This window comes from Propithecus coquereli, unplaced genomic scaffold (assembly GCF_000956105.1).
Source record: "Propithecus coquereli isolate 6110/MARCELLA unplaced genomic scaffold, Pcoq_1.0 Scaffold172, whole genome shotgun sequence".
NCBI lineage: Eukaryota > Metazoa > Chordata > Mammalia > Primates > Indriidae > Propithecus > Propithecus coquereli.
Genome location: NW_012141858.1, coordinates 3,784,760 through 3,801,040, shown reverse-complemented (window position 1 = coordinate 3,801,040; position 16,281 = coordinate 3,784,760). Strand labels below are relative to the sequence as shown.

At 40.4% G+C, this 16,281-nt stretch overlaps 1 protein-coding gene across 1 annotated transcript in view; it reads right to left on the bottom strand.

Moving 5' to 3' along the window:
• Positions 1-16,281, bottom strand: part of MYRFL (myelin regulatory factor-like) — a 145,427-nt gene that overhangs the window by 8,909 nt on the left and 120,237 nt on the right. The window contains exons 14-19 of the mRNA XM_012642037.1: positions 13,286-13,449; positions 12,600-12,663; positions 8,704-8,789; positions 5,852-5,926; positions 5,721-5,773; positions 5,418-5,594 (exon numbers count right to left, since the gene is read on the bottom strand). Of these exons, the coding sequence (XP_012497491.1) occupies positions 5,418-5,594; positions 5,721-5,773; positions 5,852-5,926; positions 8,704-8,789; positions 12,600-12,663; positions 13,286-13,449 (619 nt within the window). The remainder of the gene's footprint in view (positions 1-5,417; positions 5,595-5,720; positions 5,774-5,851; positions 5,927-8,703; positions 8,790-12,599; positions 12,664-13,285; positions 13,450-16,281) is intronic.

Below are 16,281 nucleotides of genomic sequence, written 5' to 3'. Positions count from 1 at the left end.
TGGTCACTTGTCTGCTCACCTGGCTGTAAGCTCCTTGAAGACTGTCCTGTTCACTGTTGTGTCCCCAGATAGGGCAATGTTGGGCTCACTGGGGGTGCCTCCGTTCTTTGTGGAAGAATGGAAGGAAGAGAGCCACAAGGAAAGAGGAAGGAAAAGAAGAGGGAAGGCCAATTGTGTAACCTCTAGAAAAATGTTTTCTCTTACATACCCAAAGGGAAATTCCCAGGGGGTGGATGCAGAGGGCTGCTGAGAATGAACATGGAATGCTGGGCTCCTGCACCCTGGTAGCAGGTGGAGTGACACAGAACCTGAAGGCAGGTTTCCTGAGCGTCCTGCCCAACATGATGCTTTCCATTAAGAAGAAATGGATCTTGATATATGAGGACTTTCTAGAAAATCGATATTTATTTCCCTTTACATATAAATATATATGCTGCCGAAAGGCTTCCAGATTTCTTGGATTCTAGCTATTCCAATAATAATTTTCAAACACATGTCTCCTACTATTAGTTTTGCTTAAGATTGCTTCCACAGAAGGCTATAAATTTACAAGGCAAATGAGGCATAAAGAGAAGTAGAAACCAAGACTTCTCTATCCTGTCTGTTTTCTTCCACCTTTTGTTCTACTTGCCTGCTGAATTTTCAGGAAAAGAGCTCATTATGAATCCTGGCGACAGAACTACAGATTTGTCCCACTTCCACGGAACTATATTTTCAGGTTCTGGAGATACAGAACCCTAAGAATAAGATTGAGTATCTGATAGGATAAGGTGTTTTTTTTAACAAAATAAAAAGGTGAGGTTGAGAAGAGATAATCTTGCAGAGCAGAATTATGAAAGTGATTTTTCAAAAGCAGGAAATAAATTTTAAATCTCCTACAAAACATCTCCAATTTGTCACTTCTCTGAAGAGGGACTGTTTGACTCTGAAAGGCTGATTATTGGAAAGCCATAAATCCTCCATGGTCACACAGGGGGAGCTCTCATTTTACAAATGCCTTCCAATAATATTCACTATAAGCTTAATACAGTACATTCCCAGTGGTTTTCATGTAAAGTTGGAGATATATTTCACAATTGGTGGATGAGACCTCCCAATAAAGCAAATTAGAAACTTCTGGAGAGTAGATATTTAAGAGGCAGTCCAACCAAAGCATAGCCCTGTCATAGTAGACGGTGTATATTACAGTACTTATAAAACTATGCTGATGGATGAGACCAATACAGCATCTTGGATATCTTTCTCTTGCCCTGATTAAACCAGACTCATGCCATGAAAAAGCTAACAAGCCCCACCACTCAATGATTGAGTCCTTTAACACAGGGGAACATTTTCTTTTGGCAATTTGCTCTTCTCGGAGTTCTGGTCTCCAAAACAAAAATGAGCATGAATTTCAGATGCCCTTTTGCTTTGTGATATTTTAAAAATCCTCACCAACACTCTCATAATCTGTAGACATCCATAGATTGTTTTTCCCCAACAGGCTCTTTACTTTTTAATATCTAACTCTTATATCTATTTAAACCTCTATGAGATCCATGGATTAAAAGCCCATCCATCACATTCAGTTGGTTCCTTAAAGTGGAAGCTCAATTTTCCAAAATACTCATTTTCCACTTCCTGATTAGTTTTACTCAACCTCTTATTAAGTGGGGGGAAAAGGGAGATAACCTTTCTGAAAGACACTTTATACAGACACAATCAACTTAGTCCCAAAAGAAGAATAATGACTTGAGCTCAGCATGTCATAAAAATGCTCATTTCCCTTCACTTATTTTATTGTAGTCTTACTCCTCCAGGAGGAGGCTCATAAATGTGTTTTTGGGCTTAGTAAACTGCTAGATATTACTCTGTATCCCACTGAGAGTTTGTCTAAGTTTTTTTTTAAAACATTGAATTTCTTGTTTATCTTTACTTCTTAATTTTTAATTGGTCTTTAATGTCTCAGAAACATCTGGTTGAAAAGACTAGTTCCATGGCTTTCTCCTCTTTTGTATTTAGGAGCCCCGGTGTTATACAGTGCCCTGAACAGAGGGGAGGCATGGACATGCAGCAGAGAGAAGAGCCTTTCCTCAAATCCCCAGAAATATCCCACCTCGGGAACATCTCAATGGCTGTAGGCAGACTCATGAGGGGAAGGCAGCAAGGGCTTTCTAGAACCATAAGTGGATATTTTCTGCATCTTCTAGATTTTTTCTCAGGTACGTGTACATCCATGTCCAAACAAATGGAGGCAGGATGGTGGAGGGAAGGAACCCAGGGCAGGGAAACAGGGGACCCAGATTTCAATTCCAACTTTGCTAGTAACTCAACTGGGGAATCTTAAGCAAGATCCTGCACCTCTATTTCATCAGCTGTAAAATGGATAATTTGTTATAAATCAGAGGTTCTCTTGACCTAGGGCTTTTGGGATGCCAGGTGATTGCACAGAGGGGTCTCTGGTGTTATCTGTGGACTTGAAAAGTAACATTTCTCCCATAGATCTATGCTGTTTTTCAAATGTTGCTGTTGGAGTAATAAAGCTTAACTGAATTTATATTTACATTCTCCCTTTATGTATTTTCTCAATCAAATCATGGTAAAAGTATGTTAATAATGGATTCTCAGGGTGCCACTGGTGTAGCTGCTCTCTGAGATCCTATAGCTCTAAATCCCCCAAAGTTTTCAGGTTTTGTAAAGGTAAAAGTGAATCAAACACTTAAATTCTTTCCATTTTTCTCCAGTTGAAAGAAGGAAGAGGAAACAAGTTTCCTAGTGTATCAGGGAGCCTGGTAAGGCAGAACTTAAATTTCATTTTTAGACAGAGAAGCTGCTAGTTCTGTTTAGATGGATACAGCCTGGCCAGATCTTCTTTCTTTAGGAGTTTCCATAGATATAGGAACACGAGATGAGCAGACACTCACTGTCACAGAAGATAGAGCAACGAATCTCCATCTGGTTTGATAAGGTCTGTTCTTCCCAATACAGTCACTTAACGAGGGGTAAGTTCTGAGAAATGCATCATTGGGCAAGTTCATCATTGTGCAAACATCACAGTGTACTTGCACGAACCTAGAGGGTATAGCCTACTACATGCTTAGGCTATATGGCATAGCCTATTGCTGTAGGCCACAAACCTGTACAGCGTGTTACTGTACTGAATACTGTAAGCAATTGTAACATAATGGTAAGTATTTATGCATCTAAACATGTTTAAACATAGAAAAGGTACAGCAAAAATATAGTATAAAAAATAAAAAATGGTCACCTATAGAGAACACTTACCACGATGGAGCTTGTAGGACTGAAAGTTGCTCTGGGTGAGTCAGCAAGTGAGTGGTGAGTCCTTGTGAAAACCTTGAACGCTACTGTGCACTACTATATACTTGATAAACACTGTTCACTTGGGCTACACTAAATTTATAAAATATTTCTTCTTCAATAAATAGCCTTAGCTTACTGTAACTTTTTTACTTTATAAACTTACAAATTTTTAAAACCTTTTTGACTCTTGTAATAACACTCAGCTTAAAACACAAACACATTGTATAGCTGTACAGAAATATTTTCTTCCTTTCTATATTTATCCTATAAGCTTTTTTCTCTTTTTAAAATTTTTTATTTTTAAATTTTTTTGGAAAACCCAAGACACAAACACACATATTAGCTTAGGCCTACACGGGGTCAGGATCATTAAGACGTCACTAGGCGATACAAATTCTTCAGCTTGATTATAATCTTATGAGACCACCATCGTATGTGTGGTCCATTATTGACTGAAATGTTGTTGTGTGACATGTGTGACACACGACTGTATCCCCTTGATTTGAAGAGCTGCTTGCTATAGGAGTGAATTTGCTCAAGGCTCAAGAAACCCTTGAAAATGAAGAGAGGACCAGCCCACAGCCTCTTCCTGTTGAGGATCTTTTGTTATCAGTACATCTCTCGTAGGTGAGATGCTTCCTTCTGAGGATGGCTCTGATAAGAGGATATCATGTGTCCCAAGGTAAGAAAAGGGTTTACCAGGCACGAGATTGCATGTGCTTTCACAAGGGATGAGGCTTTGGGGATTTTTGTGATAGTTCTGGATTTTTCCATATTTAAAAATATTGAGAATATGAGGACTGAAACTAATTCCTTTCTCCAAAATGAAACTTTATCCTCACTTTTTAGTGTTACATCTATTCCCAAGTTCAATAAAAAAATTTCATGAGAAAAATAGTACAAGCACTGCCTCCTATAGGTGTGGGGAAGGAACTCTGTGTCTCAGCTTCCTCATTGGAAAAAGATGGGGATAATAACTGCCTATGTTTTGTGTCAGTCGTTAGGATTCCTTACAAATATTCTGGTTCATCTCCTCCAGGCACATGTTAGGTCTTCATTTCTCCATCCATTTTTAAATTAGACATGACCGATGTGCCTGACCCGTTTTGAACAATGAAGTATAAGCAGAGGTGACATGTGTTACACCTAGGCAGAAGCATTAAGCGCCAGTACACAAGTTACTTTGTTCTCTTACTACTGCTAAAGAGACTGTGGAAATATGTAATGAGATGGAGTCTCCATCAGCTGCGTCCTAAATGACATGATGACCAAGAGCTCTCTTTTGATCCACATTTAATATATAGAGTGAATAAAAAATAAATTTTTGCCCCATGAAGCCACTATTATTTGGGAGTTGTTATGATAGCATCCTAATCAATAAGCCATACTAATATGTATTCTTATTATTAACATCATCATTAATATTATTTTAGACATTCATTAATATGTGTGTATAGAAGGACATGTCTAAAGCAACAATATACATTTGAAAGAATCATGTATAATTTAACAGAGATAATTACACTTGTAGTCCTTGATCAAGTATCTATAATTTTTTAACATGAAAATTCTGTTACTTGAAAAACAGCTCTGTGTGTGTGTGTGTGTGTGTGTGTGTGTGTGTCTGTCTGTCTGTCTCTGGGAGTAAGAGGAAGATATTCTGAAAGTAAAATGCCTACTTTGTATTGTTTCACTGACTTAAAGCTTATCCTGAACCCTAAATCAGAGTTTCCAAGGCTCCTACATTTTTCCCTAGTTGGTTTGGGCAGAGAGCCCAGATACCACATCATTTTTTAAGTTCTAAATGAGCCAAAAAATCAATGCACGTGCATGTACTTACTTCACTTGTACCACTATTACTACCTGTGTTGGCGAGGGACAAGTGAGGCCCTTCTACTTGGTAACAATTTTAAGTAGTTGAACCAACCACATTTCCATCCCTGAGCATGGAACTAATATTATAGAGGCTTGCCATTTTCTGTATTTGTGTTTTAAAAGAGTTTGCCCCCCCAAATAGAAGAGTGGAACCATTAACAGACTATCCAAGTATATATTGACAAGGAAAAAAGCCTCAGGTTCGACGCTGTAGCTGTTTCTCTTTGAACATCATTTACCTGCCCATCGCCTCTGATGGAACTCCTCCTCGAACTGTCTTTGCACAGGACTTGAAAACACTCTTTTCATTCCCCAGATGGGGCAGCAGTAAGTTTGCTCACATGGCAGGATCTCACAGAAAGAAACTTCAGGTACTTGTAAGTAGGTCTGTGTGGTTGCCAGGGATGTATTAGATGCTGCAAGGCATGGAGCAGAGAGGAGGGAAGCAACGAGGTTAACCTGAAAGGCTGGTTTCCTCTGTTGACAGTTCACATGAAATGCAGCCTGGGTTTGAGCACCAGTGAGGAATGCAAAGACCTTACCTGAGGAGGCGGCTGTAGGTGGCAGAGCTGGCTCCTGAGAGCTTGTGAGATTGCTGGAGGAGAACGAAATGATTAATGAGGGGCCTGCAAGAATCCTTCTCCCCAAAGGAATATGACATCTAAACTCTCACCTTGGAAGGAGACTTGAGGCATGTCGGTCTTGATCTTTTAAGCTAAGTATGTAAAGGGAGACTATCGTCAAGGCACTGTCAAAAAAACACACACATACACGTTATGTGGCAGATTTGTTTCCAGATATAGCTCACACATCCCGCTGGCCAAAGATGTACTCTCAACAGGCCACACAGATGGGAGCAGAGGGGGAGGGGGCGGCCATAGCTGACGGAAACACCATGGAAACCAGCACAGTATGCTTTCTGCCCTGGTGAGAAAAAGCCCCCGGCTTCCTGGAGCTCAGAGGCTCCTGGGGTACTCCACACTGATGGATTTTTCCGCCGAGCAGCCCCCGGCCCTGGCAAGCTGTCACAGAAGCATCTGTCACTAGTGGAAGATTACAGGAGGAAGCGTGTCAATGGCTGGAGGCAGCCCTCTGCGCCTCACAGGAAAGAGTCAGAGCAAGGTTCACATCCGCTGGCAGAGGTCATCTGCACGGTCGCAGCCGGCAGGTTCAGTCAGTTGTGGATGCCAAACCCGTTGGCTGCTTCTCTGACATCTTTCTTCCGGCCGCCTGTCTTTTCAGAGCACAATACACCAAATTGGGCAGAGGAAGGAAAAGAAATGCAATAAAGCATTCATTTCCACACTGTGTGACTTCCAAATAACAAGGATGTCTTTCCCCACGATTACCAGAACTTATATACCCAAATGGAAGCTTTCCTTAAAGGTTCTGAGCTTTGGGAAGCTATTCCCATCAATGCTCATGCCTGCAAATACTTAGCATGCTCCTCTTTGGGGGATGTCTTTAGAACTCTCTCATGAGCCCCACGAGAAAGTCCACTGAGAACTTCACAGTTCCATTTTGTGCTGGGCTTGACACAGGTTTACCTGACTTCACTTCTTGACAGCTTGACTTCACACCTGGTTCTTCAAACTCCACTCCTCATTATATTGTTCCCCATTGAAGGTGGTGGTTTTACCATCATTAAGTATACACAGGAAATGTGCCACACGTTGGAATTCCACTCATAAAGAGTGAGTTCCCAAAGTGTTCTCAGCAGCAGCTGGTTACTGCCCGGCAGGCACAGCCCAGCCCTGGAGAAATGATGCTAAGCCCCCAAGATGCTGTCAGATGGAATTTACAGTGTTGCCTTGGTGACTGTTTGCTGTGGTCCAGTCTCCCCTTCTTTATTCTCTCACATCTCCCACTCTCTATCTCCTCATTTCTAACCCTTAAATACTCTTTCGGGTTTGTCTCTGGCATCTGCCTCAATGCATAGCCCAGAGATTTGTGGAACCATAGAATGAAATGGGTATCTGCTCTCTTCTTTGGGAGCAAACTCTGGTTTTGACCCTTGTCAGGTAGGGTAAGCCAAAACAAGATAATAAGCCTAACACCTCTCATTTATGTTCTTAGTGGTCAACAGTTTTGAAAATCATAAGATATGATAAGCATGTTAAAAAAACAGTCTCTTTACCTTACAATTAGACGTCTCATAACCTTTCTGCTGTGTTGGGAATCTATGTCTCTAGAGAATGTTCTAGAGCAGCGGTCCTCAACTTTTTTGGCACCAGGGACCAGTTTCATGGAAGACAGTTATTCCATGGACTGGGGATGGAGGGGGTGCGTGGTAAGGAGCTCAGGTGGTGATGTGCGGCCCGTTTCCTAACAGGCCATGGACTGGTACCAGGCTGCAGCCCAGAGGTTGGGACCACAGCTCTAGAGAATGCTAAGTGTGTCTGCTGAAGGTAGAGGTTCACACAGTCCTGAGTTGGGAATCCCAGCAGAAGAAGATAAGTACACTTAGGAGAATGAGAAAAGTTCAAAGGCTTCTCATGGGAATTCTGCGTAGTGGTGTCACATACTTGGGCATCTCCCTACAGTGGTCAGTAGCAAGTCAAAAGTGAAAGCACTAAGGGGAGAGAAGGGCACAGAGACCCTACTTTCTTCTGTAGCTAAGAACCTGCTTAGAGCAAGGAACAAGCAGCACCTTGGCACCATCGCTTGCTTTGCCTCTGAGAATGACTGTCTCCCCTAAGACGAGGCCAAGAAGCCAGTCTAACAAAGCATTTTTTGAGGGATAGATAAACATTGCTCATGATTTGGACAGTTAGACAAGAAAGGTGTGTGCAAAGGTCTAGAGAAGACAGGCAAGAGAACGTAAGGGAGATGAGCAAGGCCCAAGGGCTAAGGGCATTCCAGCAGTAGCAGGAGCCTGAAGACCAGAGGCCTGAGGAAGGGCCCTGCGTTCTACCAAGGGATGACTCCCACCTCTGTGCAGAGGAGGGATGGTATCAAAAGTTACCCGGTTTGCACATCAAATACTGTTGTCCTTACTTTATTTGTTTGGTTTAACTGCTTAGTAGATTTGGCTACAATTTCATCATATTGTACATCTTGGTGTCCTTTGGTATAACCTCTTCACTGAAGAATCCAGAAGAATCCTAATAAATATGAGTTACCAGGGGAGAGTGGATTGTCCCTGATTTCCTCCTCACTTCTTTCCTCCAAGTAGATAGAAAGGAAAACAAAGAATTTGAGAACGTTATTTGCAAAGCTAAGAAAGATGCGTATACGCATGCACACACACAACGAAGGCACAGTTTGCTACTAAAACACAGCAGTGGATTGAAAAAAAATCATCCTTCATCTCACATTTAAGTGCAGAAAGCCTGTGCTCTTTTCTTCAAAATATAAGTTTAAAAAGTGTTCCCTCACCTCTAAGCTATCAAAGGTCAGTGCCTGATCTAAAGGGCTTCTTGTCTTCAAAGTAAATAGAATGTCAGTCCCCAGTTCATATGTGAGGAAAGAAAGATGGAAAGAAAAAAAGAGCTTGACATAACACAACATTAAAGTTTTTCTTACCAAACTGTCATCACAGCAATTAGAGTTATAACCAAGGTCTGGAAAACCCAGTTAGGACACGTCTGTCTTTTTCCTGAAAAAGAAACCTATAAAAATGTTCAGTAATGAGCAATGATAAATTAGTGATTTTTAACTGTGAGAAGGAAGCCTGAAGAATTGCTCCCAGCAGGAATCTTTGCTGCTCCCTTGGGATGGATGGTTCCAGAGCTTGCTTCAATTTACATCTCCCTCCTCCTCTCTCTGGAAACAATATTCTTCCTAAGCTTACCTCACATCCCTCCCCTTCCTTGATGCTCCGAGCTACAGACTCTCTCTTTTCCCCAACATCCTGCAGGGCAATGGTCTGTGCCATTCATTTGGCACTTATTCTTTCAGTTTTATGAGAGAAGAAAACCTATAAGACAAGATGCTGTCAGAACCCAGATGTCCATCTCTTTTAACAGGATACTTTGGAAAATCTAAAAGTCTTCAAGACATGAAGGAATAAATTCTCACAGAAGAATTTCAGGGATCACGAAAAACCATAGAAAAGATTTTTATGGCATGAAACTCCACTAAGCACTCCTTAAATTATAACATTGTTATCCAATTCCCCCACCTGTTTATAAGGACAGCTCTGGGCATCTTATTTATTCTCATATTCATTGAACAAATATTTATTGAGCACTATTATGTACAAAACTATAAAAGATATGAAAATTCTCAAGGATGTGAGTGAGACAAACTCAGAGTACTGACACATATTGGTGTGAAAACTTGCTTATGGGGAATGGCCCAAGAGCTCCAGGACAGACAGCTGTGGAATTGGTGCAGAATCTGGCTGAAGAGATACGAGAGGTTTTCTGACCACTTAAATAAGGTACTCCTTAAATGTGAGCTTCCTACTAATGCAGTAGGGAGTATTCTGTTTGATTCCTTCTGGGGATACAGGGTAGAATCATGCTTTTGGTCAGAAGGGTATTAAAGTCTGGTGGTGATTCAGAAATAGCTTTAAACTGGTCTTTGATTTAATTTCTTGAGCTGATTATCTGACTAAGGAAATGCTCTTCAATGTAACATTGGGGAGGGGAGCTACACCTTTTCTAACAAGTATGCAAACCTTAGGGCTATCGTAGCTGAGTCATCCATAAGTACAGCTGGAAGCCACTCTGATTACCAATAAGTCAATGGTTTATACTGTTCCTGTGTCTCACTAGAACTGTTCTGAGGATGTCCTAGTAGTGTGCTGTACAGAGAAGGAACTCGTTGAAATTTATTGAATTGATCGGAATTAAATAGTATTAATCTCAGGATAAGCACTTCCCCCTTCAACCTACCCCCCACAGCTGTTGGATTATTTTAAATCTCCATGCTTTTACTCTAAATCCTTTGATCTAATACAGGGAAATGGCCTAAGACCTGTAGTCAGACTTGAAGCTGAGTCCTAAAGTGTTCTAAATGTCATTGATCCTCATTTTCCATATCAATAAAATAGGAATAATAAAATAATGCCTCCTTATTTTTCAGAGTTATTGGGTAGAACCATTCAACAGTGTAATGGTTTTCAAATTCAGGTGTGCATAGAATTACTATGAAGCTTGTTAAAAGCCTAAATGTTCTGGAAAATTCTGATTCAATAGGTTTTATTTGAGGTAGGGTGGGGGCTGGGAATCTGTAAGAGGTAAGATAATGAAAAGTATTTGTCCATGTTTGTTCTTTCCCCTCTCCCTCTCCTCCTACTCCAAATACTCAGTGAATTCTCACTTGAACCCTGAGGACCTTTCCACCTCAGTCTGACCCCTACATATAGGAGGAATCACCCACCTGCCTCTTGGAGATGGAGAAAGGGAGGAAGGAAGAGGAACCCTATGTATTGGATAAGAGCTAGAGCAGGAGATCTCAACCTTCCTCCAGAAAGAGCACCATCTTGGCCAGCATTGGGAGCTGTGTAGAAGTCGAGGCAGGCGCCAGCCAGGCTTACTATCTGGCAATGCCCATCAACTGTCCACAGCAAGCACTTTCCTCATAAACACCCCCACCCAACCCCAGAGTACCACTCCCCACCCACACCCACACACAAGCATTGCAGTGACACATGAAGACCTCAAGGAACAGAGGACACCTAAGAGGCTGGTGGCGGCATGGAAGGGAAAATCAACCTCACAGAGCTGAGCTCTCCCACCAAGACAGCACAGAGGGAGCAAATACTTCCATTATTTGTACTCTATCAAGCTCCCCGGACAAGTCTGACATATGGCAAAGTATGAGAATCACTGAAATAGTGAGTTTGAAAACATTAATAACAGTGAACACGTATTCAGGACTTCTTACGTGCCATGCACCCTTCTGAGTGCTTTACGTATACTGATTTCTTTAATTCTCACAATAATCCTCAACTGCCCTATGAGGCAACTGCTTTTCTCATCCCCATTTTAGAGACGGGAAAAAGGAGGCACCAGAAGGCTGAGTTCTTCACCTAAGATCACACAGCTAATAAATAACAAAGCAAGGATTTGAACAACAATAAAAAATTTAGCTCCAGAATCTAGGCTCTTAACCACAATGCTATGCTGCCTCCTTTTTTCTGTCTATAAAGATTAAAAAAAAATAATAAGGAAACTAAACAACTTAGAGATTATTGTTATGATTCAAAAGGTCGTAGCTTATGAAGTGAACTCCATGGCCTGATAGTCCAGGAAATCAGAGCCTAACTTGTATTTCCAGCCTTATCTTCCACTAACTTCCCCAACCAACTCCCACCTAATCCTTCAAGGAAGCCAGTTCCAGCTCCCAGAGCTTTGTTTATGCCGTTCAGTCTGAACCTCTCCTGCAGTTCCTTTGCTGTTTAGCCAAAGCCTACTCCTCCTTTAAGGTTCGGCTCTCATAAAACTCCTGCATGCTCTGAGCCTCTGCAGCATTTATCACATCCAGGTACAACTGTTCTCTGTATTTTCTTCTAATCTTCCCTGGCTGTGTTGTAATTCCTTAGGAGAAGAGATCACATCTGACTCATCTTTGCCTCCCACAGGCCTTCTACAGTGACGGCAGGAGGTCTCTGAGTTGAATGGATGCCCTTTAAATCCTATGTAAGTCCCACCCTGTGTCCACATGCCCAAGACACTAGATCACTTAATGCTTTTAATTTAAATTGTGGGGCTTCAGGAAATATTTGCAGGCTGGGCTCTCCAATTATGAATTCATTTGACAAATATTTCTTGAGTGCCTACTATGTGCTAGTCCCCAGCGACACAAGACTGAAGAAGGCAGACACAGGGCCTACTCTCATGGACCATACATTCTATTAATAGTTAATATTCCGAGATAATTCTCCCTAACTGACACTTCTCTGTGATGAAGAAGCTGTCCTTCAAGTTCATAAATGATTAACCTTCACTTTTTACTGTAAATGTTATCCTACTTAATAAAAGCTCTCTTTATTCATCAATAAAACCATCACACTTTAACCTTTGCAAGTAAGTGAATGCCTATTATTCCATTTGCATATTTAGTACTCAATATCAAAGAGAAACGAGGGATTTGAGGATTAATTGAAGTCCCTTTGGGATTTTCTGAAGCCAAAGATAAGGAACTAGGTGGGGTCAAGGCATATACAGAGATCTTGCAGCCCAGGGCCATGTGTATGTGGAGGCCAACGAATTTCATCTGATGAGGATAATATAAACAAAACTGACAGATAATTATCAAATGGACATGTTCTGTACTCATTTTCCTAAACTTCCACTCTTTAAAAAGCCAGTTAACATCTATCAAAAGGTTAATATCTAAATACCTGCAGTGCATAAGGATGCTAACTAGGGAATCTATCAACAAATAAATGAGAAAAAAATTCTTGATCAATTTCTCTAAAGACTTTTTTAATAGAAAATATCATATGTTTTCATCATAAGTTTGTTTACCTTGTTGGGTTTTTTGTGAATGGCTCTTCTTGGAGAAGATGCACTAACAGCTCTGCTAAATTTGCTTTAAAAGAGAGAGAAAATTGGTTACTACTCAAATACCCTCCAGGAGTGATATGACAAAAGCCCAGGCTGTCACTAACACAACAGTATGACTTTCTTTTGCAATACAGTGATAATTTGAAAAAGGAAAGCCAAGCCAATTGAGAATTCCTTTTGTGGAAAAGAATTTTAGTAAACATAAATGAATGCATAATGAAACATTACATTTCTCTTTTTCTCAAAACTAGACCCCAGGAAATGAGCATTTACCTCCTTAAGCAATAAAAAAAATAATGAATTTTTTTTCCCTGAGGAGCAAACGTGGTTTTCTAAATTTAGAAATGGCCACTTCTCCTCATTAAAGGAGAAGCTACCCTTTTGCTAAAGTTTAGCACTTCCTATAACAACTGCTATTAACCAGATGCCTCAAGTTTTGTTTTATTTTTAAAGCAGCAACAGAAAAAATAGAAAGTTATCCCCTCAGGCAATCATGTTCCAAAATATTCTAAAAGAAAAATAGGGACTTCATCATCAAAAAGTAGTAGTGGTTGACGTTTCATCAAAAAGACCATTTAGATCAATTTCATTCCAGAAGGAGCCCACTCTCTCCTTTTCCCAAATTTCTATGGAGATCTTAGATGTACCTGATTGAGCTTGCTTCACTGGCTGAGGACTTCCAGCTACTGAGCCGTTTTAGCCTGGCCAGATTCCTGTTCCATATTTCTAACTCTTCTATTCTTTCTTCAAGGTCGTTAGTTAGTTTGCAGAGCTGCTTCACTGCACCTACATTTTCCATAAAGATCTGGTCCTAAAAGGGAAAATCATAGGGAGTGCATAAATTTACAGTTTGAGACCACCAGGGAACTGTCCATAGCCCATTCAAAGACAGTTGGAATACACCATTGCAAATGGTTATATACACACACATCCTCAAGTTCATTCAAGATAAATCTGCAGAGGTTTGAAACTTAAAGAGGTCTTGCCAAACTGCTGGCTGTGTAGTAAAACTGCTTCTGTTCAATTTGCAATAAAATGGAAATATGCCCTTGCAACTCAGAAATGGAGCTGAAGGACATTGCTGAGTTTGGAATCCAAAGATTTATTTTATTTTATTTATTTATTTTTTTTACTAGGATCAACCTTTATTATTATTATTATTTTTTTATTTCAGCATATTATGGGGTACAGATGTTTAGGTTACGTGTGTTGCCCTTGGTTCCCCTCCCCCCAAGTCCATGTTTCAAATATGTCCATCCTTCGGGTAGTGCGCATTGCACTCCTTGTGTATACAAATACCCGTCCCCTCCTCCCTCCTCCCCCCTTCTCCCACTGCCCTCCCCCTTCCCCAGTATCCAATAGATGTTGTCCTGATATGTGCTTTTATGTGTTGATTAGTTAATACCAATTTGATGGTGAGTACAAATGGAACCCGTTCTTTTGCTCTTGTGGTGCCCCACTTTGGATAATAAAGTGGGATCTAATCAAATTAAAAAGCTTCTGCACTGCCAAGGAAACTATCATTAGAGTGAACAGACAGCCCACAGAATGGGAAAAAATATTTGCTCTCTACACATCTGATAAAGGGCTGATAACCAGAATCTATCTAGAACTCAAGAAAATCAACAAGAAAAAATCAAACAACCCCATCAACAAATGGGCAAGCGAAATGAACAGAAACTTTTCAAAGATTTATTTTCAATTGCCATTATGCCATAGTTAAAACTCACAAAAAGAAAGAATAGGCTTCTGAATGTTGATTGTCTGTTCATCACCAGATCTCCGTAAGAAATGACTCCAGCTTTCCCTGGCAAAAGGTGCATCAAATTGCTCAGGTGAAGGAGGAAGGAAAACCTGGTTTTTTCTCTGAATTCTGCCACATACTAGTAATAAATGTGAGATCTCAGGCAAAACGTAATAACCTCTCTGGGCTTCAGTTTCTTCATCTGTATACGAAAGGATAATTCTTCAGGTGTCAATTTCTGCTCAAAGATTTCATGAGCTGTCATGTACAGTTTATATTTCAGCCTAACTTCCAAGCAAAATTAAAAAACAAAAAGTACTTAATTCTTCCTGTTCAGAGAAAGTGACACCTCAGAAAGAAAAAGAAAGGGGAGACCAAGCAAAGACAGGAGTCCAGGCCATCCCCTTCCCCACCCACACACATCAGTCGTCACATGAACACGTGCGTTTACCTCTTAGCCATAACAAAAGCCCTGGAAAGCTCTGGTCAACTCACACCCAACCCCAAGACTTATCCCCTCCTTCCCCTCTCTCTGTTTACAAGTTCAAAATCCCACAGCACTTTCACAATCTCACAGAGCTTGGTCCACTAATGTAAATTGATGAGTTCAAGGTCAATAGAGACTGTTTTGTGGTTAAGGGTCAAACTCAGAGCTGTGTGCCTTTGAGATTCTCATCACCCAAGCCAAAGCTCTGAGTGTTTCAAACACCGTAAAGCAATCACTTAAAACATTACATATGTAATGGCTTAGCTTATGCAGTTTAAAGACAGGTGTGTCTCATGAAACAGTGGCGGACTCGGCTAAGTAGATCTAATGAAGTCCCCTGACACCCTGCACTATTCCATGTCTGAGACTTTATTCTAATAGTTAGCTCTGACAAAAATGGCTTTCCTCAAGGCCAGTCCAAACCCCATTGTACGAGGATCTCCCCAGCGACCACTGGTTGGAGTGCCCCTTCTCTTCTACAATGTCCTCAAACCACATTCAATTTGATCACTTGGCCATTTGTCTTGTATCAGGTATTATGTGTTTGTCTCCCAACACGGATTGTGAGTTTGTAGAGGGCAGCAATTATGTTGATTCATTTGTGTATCTCACCAGCATTTAGCACATGCTTTTGCCCATAAGAAATGATCAGTAAGAATGGACAAAAGTGAATAGGTGCAGTGAGTTAGCAGCTTAGGGAAACAACGCCTTCCTATTTGGGAAGCAAAATGACCAAAAGCTTGATCTTAGAGACCTATGCTTGCTTTAAGAAAACTTACCAAAAAAAAAAAAGACATCCCCATATTGGCTTCTCATAGTCATCAGAAAACCCTGTATTTTTCCTGAAGTCTTACCAGATGTCTTTCAAAATCTATCCAAAGAACACAAACTGATAAAGCCACTTGGAATGGAATTTAGCAATATCTAGCAAAATTATATATTTTTTTATTTTTGAGCCAGTAATCCCACTTCCAGAAATCTAGTCCATAGATCTCCTGGTACAAGGTAAGAAATAAAAAGACTGACATCAACCCAAATGTCCATCAATAGGGGAATTGATAATAAACGATGGTACATTCACACAGCAGCATACTACACAACTGTAAAAAGGAATGAAGAATATCTCTATATACCGTTATGGAACAAAGTCTAGGATATAATATAAGAAGACAAAAGCAGGCGCAGAAGAGAGTGTATAATATGCTACCTTTTGTCTAAGAAAAAGGGAGAATACAAAAATATTCTCATATTTTCTTACATTAAAAAAATGAAGGATAAACCAAAACTAATTTAAAATTTTTACACGTACTGGGAATTAAAAAACAAGGTGGGCAAAATGGATAGAAGCCAGGCCCTCTGAATGTACCTTGTTTTATAAATTTGCTTTTAGAATAATGTGAGTATTTTAAATA